The following is an 8,710-nucleotide window of genomic DNA, read 5'->3' as shown; positions in this document are numbered from 1 at the left end:
CATAAGGGAGGTTGTGTGTGTGTGGTGGGGGGGGAGGGGTGCGCAGTGGGTATCTGGGGACTCTGTACTCTTGGCTTAATTTTGCTGTGAACCTAAGGCTGCTTTAAAAATAAAGCTTATTAATTTAAAAAATAACATGAATAAATGTTAGTTGGATCACCTACCCATCACACATTGGGTAGAGAGCCCAGCATCCCTCCAGATATCTGGCAAGTTTTGGAGAATTCTCTTAGACTCGGGCTTTTCTAGCTTTAACTTCAGGTTCTGCTGCGTTGCCAACCTCAGCTCTGCCTTCTCCAGCTACCTGCTCTGTTCCTTATTAAAAGGCACTGGCCAGTATACATGCTGTGTGAGCAGGAGAATGTATTAAAAGTTTGGGAGTATGAGTGGGAGAGGGAAAAAAAGCACAGCCAATCAAAAGTGTTAGTGCTCCCATTCTAAAAGTCTCTGGGTTGTACCTGCCATTGGGACAGTTCATTGGTCCCTTCACATAAAGCTTTATTCTCTTGTCATGGTTTACTGACCCTTGCACCTACCACTCTGTTCTCTCTCTCTCTCTTTTTTTTTCAGTCTACCTAGAGAAACTGAAAAAACTTAACTTTCTTAATGCAGATCCATTTTCTTTCCTTGGTTCTGTTAAGAATTATTTTTTTAAGGGTAAAATCACGACTGTATAAATAAATTTAAAAATTAACACATTGAAAAGAAAAAGTGCTTCCTTATATCCAGAAATGTTTCAGTGTAGTTTTTATTGTCCCACTAAATATAATTTGCTATAAACTAGACCTGCAATTCATGTGATAACGGTGATATATTTTTATTCCGTTAACTAAAAAAAAAAAAAAAAAAAAAAAATCACTCTTAAGTGTATGTTTATTCACTGTAAATATATCAACACCATACCAACATCAAAAGAAATAAGACAAGTGTCTATTACCTGGTTAATTCCTAAAAGGGTCCTCTTAGTCCTGTTTATTCCCATTCAGGTCCAGGTAGTTGAAAAGTTCTTGATACATTAACATGAGTCTGGAGACATGTCAGAATTATGATTGCTTTTTAATTTTTTTTTTTATTTTTTAGGTTAAAGTATAATTGTCTTACAGTATTATATTATTTTCAGGTGTACAACATAGTGATTCGATATTTATAGATTGTACTCCATGTAAAGTTATTATAAAATACTCCTATATTTCCTGTTCTGTACATTACATCCTTGTGACTTATTTCTTTTATACGTAGTAGTTTGTACCTCTTAATCCCCATCCCCTATTTGACCCATCCCCTCCCTCCCTCCCTGCTGGTAACCACTAGTTTGTTCTCTGTATCTGTGAGTCTGTTTCTGTTTTGTTATATTTGTTCATTTGCTTTATTTGTTAGATCCCACATATAAGTGAAAACATACAGTATATGTCTTTCTTTGTCTGACTGTTTTCACTAAGCATAATACCCTTCAGGTCCATCCATATTGTTGCAAATGGCAAAATTTTATTCTTTTTAATGGCTGAGTGGTATTCCATTGTATATATGTACTACATCTTGTTTATCTGTTCATCTGTTGACGTACACTTGGGTTGCTTCCACATCTTGGCTATTGTAAATAAAGTTCCATGAACATTGGGGTGCATGTATCTTTTTGAATTACTGTTTTTGTTTCCTTCAGATATAATTCCCAGGGGTGGAATTGCTAGATCATATGGTAGTTCTATTTTTAATTTTTTTGAGGAACCTCTATACTGTTTTCCGTAGTGTCTGCACCAATTTACGTTCCCACCAACCGTGCATGAGGGTTCCCTTTTCTCCACATTCTTGCCAACACTTAGTTCTTATCTTTCTGAGGATAGGCATTTTGACAGGTGTGAGGTGATGTCCACTGTGGTTTTGATTTGCATTTCTCCAGTGATTAGTGATGTTGAGCATCTTTTCATGTGCCTGTTGGCCATCTGCATGTTTTCTTTGGCAAGATGCCTATTCAGGTCCTCTGCCCAGTTTTTATTCAGGTTGTTTGTTTGATATTGAGTTGTACGAATATATTTTGGATATTAACCCTTTAGTAGACATATTATTTGCAAATGTCTTTTCCTATTCAGTAGATTATCTTTTCATTTTGACGATGGTTTCCTTTGCTGTGCAAGAGCTTCTCAGTTTGATGTAGTCCATTTGTTTACTTTTGCTTTTGTTCCCTTGCCTGAGAAGACAGATCCAAAAAAATATTGCTAAGACCAATGTGAAAGAGTGCACTTCTATGTTTTCGTACATTTAGGTCTTTAATCCATTTTGAGTTTTTGTTTATGGTGTGAGAAAATGTTGTAATTTCATTCATTTGCATGTAGCTGTCCAGTTTTCCCAACACCATTTATTGAAGAGGCCGTCTTTCCCCCATCTTATAGTCTTGCCTCCTTTATCATAAATAACCGTGGGTATATTTCTGGGCTCTCTATTCTGTTCCATTGATATGTGTGTCTGTTTTTATGCCAGTACCATGCTATTTTGATTATTGTAGCTTTGTAGTATAGTCTCAAGTCAGGGAGCATGATTCCTCCATCTCTGGTCTTCTTTCTCAAGATTGTTTTGGCTATTCGGGGTCTTTTGTGGTTCCATACAAATTTTAGGATTGTTTGTTCTAGTTCTGTGAAAAATGTCATGTATAATTTGATAGGAATGGCATTAAAGCTGTAGATTGCTGTGGGTAGTACAGACATTTTAACAATATTAATCCTTTCTGAACATATCCATGAACACGGGATATCTTTCCATTTCTTTGTATCATCTTCAGTTTCCTTCATGAATGCTTTATAGTTTTCAGAGCATGGGTCTTTCACCTCCTTGGTTAAGTTTCTTCCTAGGTATTTTATTCTTTTGGATGTGGTTTTTAAATGGGATTATTTTCTTTCTTTCTCTTATAGTTCATTATTAGTGTTTAGCAACACAACAGATTTCTGTATGATTCCTTTTTAGCAAATCTATAACCCTGTTTGGTACCTAACAGGTTTTAAGCATGGAGTCTGTTCTTAGGCTAAGAGCCAGTGTGTAACAATTTGCAGCTCATCTAAGTGTACCTATGTATATATGTGAAATTCCTAATACAGTACTCTGCTGCTGTCAGCCTTTATCATTTGTCCATTTGTATCATTTAATCCTTTATTATTAGTGTGCTTGGGCGAGGATATTGCCTTTAAAAATGGCTTATTCTGTGTCTGCAACAATTTTCCTTACATGAGTAAGTAATAGCTACTTTACCTCTTGTCTCTGTCATTTCGCTTTCAAAAGATAAAATTAGCTTGTGGTGTGTAATTTTAGGGTAGGCTCTTTCACTTTTTATTCCTCACCTCTTTCATTATCTTATATGGCTGTATAATGTAAACGCTGGATATTGTTTTAATTAAAAAATGAGGCTTACGACAGGAAAGTCAGACTTTTGTTAACCTCTGTTCAGTGTGTTTATATAAGAAAGATCTTATGACAGAATTTCAAAGACTGTTGCGTTATTGCATTTGGAAAATCCTTGTGAGGAAAATGTATAGGCACTTAATGACAACTCTAGATGGAAGTTTTCCTTTAAAAATATCCTTGTTAATTCGGCATGAGTTGTGAAACTGAACATGTTCAGAAACTAAATTCTCTTTTCTTAAGGCTTAGACTTTTTCCTGAGAGTGATGATAATGTATTTCATTTATTGGTGATTTTAAATGTAAGAACGTTACCTATAATGCAGGATGTTTCTAAGTGGAGGTGGGTTGAAAAGAGACATCTCTTTCCAGAACTCATTCCACAGATAATTACTGAGTGCATATTTTGTGGGTAGGTACTGTTGTGTGCATTGTGGACATTGTAGTGTAAAAAGTAGATATTCTTATATTTGTAAGTTAAATGGCTCACTGATCTTCCTGAGATAATGGTTTGTCCATGCTTGGGGATATGTAGGTGATGCTTCATGGTAAGGAAATGCCATTTAATTTTTGCATATGAACCAATATAATGAACACTGGATTTTCAGCTGCCTTTGAAGTGTATATCTGGAACAGAGCCGTACTTTTCAATCATAAATAAGAAAATAGATCATAGTTTTTGATTCATGACTCTCCATAGTGGCCCAGACATTACCTGTTATTACCAGACACTACTTTGTTTTACTTGGACAAACTTTGAGGATAACATAGGTAAGATTTATGATCCTCTGTAAACGCCTTCAAAATGGATTTGGAAAATTGGGAGTAAATTGAAAGTGTCTTGTCCTAATTGTGTGCGTGTGTGTGTGTGTGTGTATGTATGTGTGCGCACGCACCCTTTTTTTTTTTGAGACCAGAGGTACTCTAATTTCAGTTCTGTTTCACAGCAGGATGAGCCAGTTCCCCCAGCCATGTAAGAAACAACTAAGGTTCTTAGAGTGTGACTATCAGATACACAGATGACCTAGTAAGATGCAGGATGCTCTAAAGGAAAGAGCGGTATCAGAGTCCTGTGAGTCAGGAAACCAAGGGTCGGGTCTGTTTTACAACGAGTTGGGTGTGTGACCTTGAAAACGGTCTAACCCTAACCCTGGGTAGTATTGCCATCTTAACAATATTAAGTCTTCCTGTCCACATCTTTCAATTTATTTAGGTCTTTAATTTCTTTCAACATTTTAAAATAATTTTCAAAGTACAAGTTTTGCACTTTTGTAAAATTCATTCCTGAGTATTTTATTCTTTTTGATGCTATTGTATACAAGTGTCTTTTAAACTTTTTTTTGTTTTTTCATGTGTGTACCTAATACCTGTCCCCATCCCTATTCTCTACCCCTTGTACCTCTTCGTCCTATTTTAATTCCAGTATTCCATTGATACCATGAACATTCAGAAAACATTTATTCAACTTCTGTCAGCAGTCATCTGGCATGTTTATTTTGTGTCAGGTACTGTATGACAGGTATTAGAAAACTAGAGTTGATTAAATATTATGTGTTTTCAATGAGGAGATACAGACTTGGTGTCTAAGATGTAACACTTACATAACAGAAGTGCTATAGAAGGAGGAGGGATCAGGGAGACTTTTTAGAGAAGGTAACATTTAAGCTTGACTTTGAAATATTGGTAAGGACTTAACAAACTTGGAAAGTCTTTCTATTTAGTTGAAATAAGGTAAATGAAATCAGGAAGGCATAAAAAGTACTTGGTGGTTCTTAAGAGGTGAGTGGGCTTGTGTGGTTAGTGTCAGATGGGTGTGGGAAATGACTGAGGATGACCTAGGGGGTGTAGAAGAGTCTGATGGTGACAGGTTTTAATAAGATGCTAAGGATGTCGTGGGGACTGGAGACCACTGAGCAGTGGGGGAGATGTTTTTTTTGAATCAGGAATGATGATTAGATCTGTAGTTTGGAGAATTGACTCCCGTGTTTGCTGAGGGGGGATTGCAGCAAAGGGATAACAGGGGCAGAGTGACCAATTAGGAGCTGGCTGGCTTCAGTATCCAGGGAGAAAAGCAGCCGACCTTGGACTCTGCCAGGGGATTCTGTTTGATTCAGGGGGTGTGATGGGGAGGGAGGGGAGTTCAAGATAAGCTTGGGTTGCCTCATTTGGCTTATTAGATGAATGGTAACCTCCTGTGGTTCTTCGCTTTTTGCTGCTGTTGTTTTGCTGTTTTAATTGCATTAAACGAGTTTACATAGGCATGATTGAACTCCGTCTCCAGCCCCCTCCCCTTTCTCAGAGGAGGCCAAGCTGATGGCACCTGGCTCAGAACCCCAGCCCTCTAATCACAGGGTTGCTGTCTCTGGTTTGGCAGTCCTGGTACTGGGCTGTCATGAGCACTGCGTACGAGCGGTACTGAGGGTTCGTGAAGAGCCAAGGCACTCCTTGGATTTTGAGTCTCCCTCCCAGAAACCAGGGACAAAGGTCTGTCACCTCTTTATTATCCAGCACAGCCCAGACTCGTTTAGCTCACTCTGCCAGCACCCACTTCCATGTTTCCAGATTCTGTGGCTAATCTGCTAATATCTGGATAGTCACTTCTGGATAAAATTTAAAACTCCCTCCCCCTCTTCCCAGATACACATCTGCCTATTTTGCAGCCTTATTACCACTTTGGTTAAACCAACGGTCAGTTCTTACATTAACAGGAGAATATAAATCTTTTTTCTTTTGCCTCTTTTGAAAGTTTCAAGAGCTGTTATTCTTGGATTGATTCCTTTCCATGGCATCCTGTTCTTTTAAGCGTAAGAGTTTTCTCCTTCTGCAGATATTTATTTGGGGGTCAAAGTTTACAGTACTTTTGAAATGTGTGTGTGTGTGTGTGTGTGTGTGTGTGTGTGAGAGAGAGAGAGAGTGTGTGTTTCCTGTTATCCACTGTGTTAATTTGCTGGGGCCGCCATAACAAAGTACCATAGGCTGAAACAACAGACATGTGTTTTCTCATGATCTGGGGGCTAGAAGTCCAAGATCAAGGTGTGGGCAGGGCTGGTTTCTCCCGAGGCCTCCCTACTCGGCTTGGAGGTGCCACCTGCTCCCTGTGTCCTCACGTGGTTGTCCCTCTGTGTGTGTCTGTGTCCTCATCTCTTCGTATAAGGACATTGGTCCTGTGGGATCAGCACCCACCCTAGTGACTTCATTTTACCTTAACCACCTCTTTAAAGTCCCGATCTCTAAATACAGTCACATTCTGAGGTCCTGGATTAGGACTTCAACGTAATTTGCAGGGAAGCACTTTAGCCCGTAGCCTTATCTCTGTTTCCTCTGGATCTTTCTTTATTTTTTATTTTTTTATTTTTTTAAAATTTATTTGTTTGTTTTTTTAGTTTTGGCTGTATTGGGTCTTACTTGCTGTGCACGGGCTTTCTCTAGTTGTGAGCGGGGGCTACTCCTCGTTGTGGTGCGTGGGCTCCTCATTGTCGTGGCTTCTCTTGTTGCGGAGCACAGGCTCTAGGCACGCAGGCTTCAGTAGTTGTGGCGTGTGGGCTCAGTAGTTGTGGCTCGCGGGCTCTAGAATGCAGGCTCAGTAGTTGTGGCGCACGGGCTTAGTTGCTCCGCGGCACGTGGGATCTTCGCGGGCCAGGGCTTGAACTCGTATCCCTTGCATTAGCAGGCAGATTCTTAACCACTGCGCCACCAGGGAAGCCCTGGATCTGTTTTTTAAATCTGACTTTCATCTCTCGCTCACGTATTTCCCTTGACCACCTTACAGTCTTTGTCCTTGTGCCTTTTAGGATGAGGCTGTGACAGCTGCTTGTTTAGTCTGTGCATGGGCAGAGTTGGTCTGTATATGCTTTTCCTTGGGTGACGTGGCTGCAAGTAGTCCTTTCTGGGAGGACCCTTCCATGTTAGAGTCTTCGGTTCTCTCTTTCCAGGGCTCCTTAGTTTCTCCAGAGTGATTCTTGTTACCCGGACAGAGTGGAGTTGGGTGAGAGGGTTGGCACCCTCCTCTCTGTGCCTGGTGTCTGTCCCTCAGTCCTGGTCCCTTCTGTTTGGTTTTGTGAGAGATTGAACTGATCTGGCTGATGGTGGGGTGAAGGCAGGGGCCACTGTCTAACTTCACTCTGTGAAAAGACAGACAACCAGCAGCTGTTTTTCTCTGAACCCACCCTTCCCTTGTCTTCTGGAGCATCTGAAGCCTTGAGCACTTAGGAGTTCTGTGGGTTTATTAGTGAGGTTTTCTCATTTCCTGGTTGCCTACTGTGCACTAGGTGCTCTGCTTTGCTGGTATTATGTATCTGATCTTTGTTGTAGCCTTATGGAAGGTTCTGTTACTGGCCGCAGTGTCCATATATGAAAACAGAGGTTTGGAGCGGAATTAGAGTGCCAGGACTAGAGCGCAGGGCATCTGAACTCAGAAGCTGCACTTCTGCCGGCTCCGCATTGGGACAGTTAGCAAGTCTCTGCTCCTGTCTGCGTGTCGAAAATGTCAGTGTATTGATTTGAACGCATTTAAAAGAGTTGCTACACTAAGTCTAATACAAAAATAAAATGAAATTCAGTACACCTATGAGAATGGAGATGTTCTTTAATTTTATGAATCTGATTAGTTCAGAATGTGCTCCTTCAGGAACTTCCAGCATATACTTTGGGTGCAGCAGGTGGTGGCATGGAGCTCCGGGGGACCTTAGGTTCTGTCTGTCCTTACATCAGAAGTTTATGTTCTTGATGTCTCCCTCCCAGTACTAGCTAGTGTCCTTAGTCACCGTCATGTGCAGGAATTGTTGGCAGACAGGCTAACTGACAGCTAAAAAACCCAGCACTGTATGTTTGCAGAATACTGCTGTGTTTTGGTACTGAATGTCTAGTTCTGGCATTTCTAGTTGCTGCTCATCTCAGTTGGCACTAACCCTTTTTTCCTTTCTCTTCTACAGATTACTTCTGTAGCTTGACCTCTGCTTTCCTCAACAAGCAGAATGTCTCGATCACGACAACCCCCCCTTGTGACAGGCATCTCTCCAAATGAAGGAATCCCGTGGACAAAGGTCACGATTAGAGGAGAAAACCTGGGAGCTGAGCCAGCTGACCTCATAGGTAAGGGCAGGGACGATGCTGTGTGTTCATGGTGAATGCATTTTTATGTTGGGCAACTGAGGCAAGATATACTGTTTTGAAATAGTGAAGGTGATAGAAAAACACCCCTGAGGTCTGTACAGGATGATCTGAATAGAAATGAAAGAATTATTTGGTTTTCTGATTTTTCTGTTAAAATCATTATTTTGTCAGATCTTGCCCGTATTGTCTTTCGCCTGGTCCTTGAGAAATTC

At 40.3% G+C, this 8,710-nt stretch overlaps 1 protein-coding gene across 6 annotated transcripts in view; it reads left to right on the top strand.

Annotated features, from left to right (window-relative positions):
- EXOC2 (exocyst complex component 2) overlaps positions 1 to 8,710 on the top strand; it is a 155,590-nt gene that overhangs the window by 21,399 nt on the left and 125,481 nt on the right. For all 6 annotated transcript variants that reach the window (XM_082414831.1, XM_082414832.1, XM_082414833.1 and 3 more), the window contains exon 2: positions 8,318 to 8,477. In XM_082414831.1, the coding sequence (XP_082270957.1) occupies positions 8,360 to 8,477 (118 nt within the window). In that variant the 5' untranslated portion in view covers positions 8,318 to 8,359. The remainder of the gene's footprint in view (positions 1 to 8,317; positions 8,478 to 8,710) is intronic.

The sequence above is a fragment of the Balaenoptera physalus genome (assembly GCF_965194825.1).
Source record: "Balaenoptera physalus genome assembly, chromosome: 11".
NCBI lineage: Eukaryota > Metazoa > Chordata > Mammalia > Artiodactyla > Balaenopteridae > Balaenoptera > Balaenoptera physalus.
This window is presented reverse-complemented; position numbering and strand designations above follow the sequence as displayed.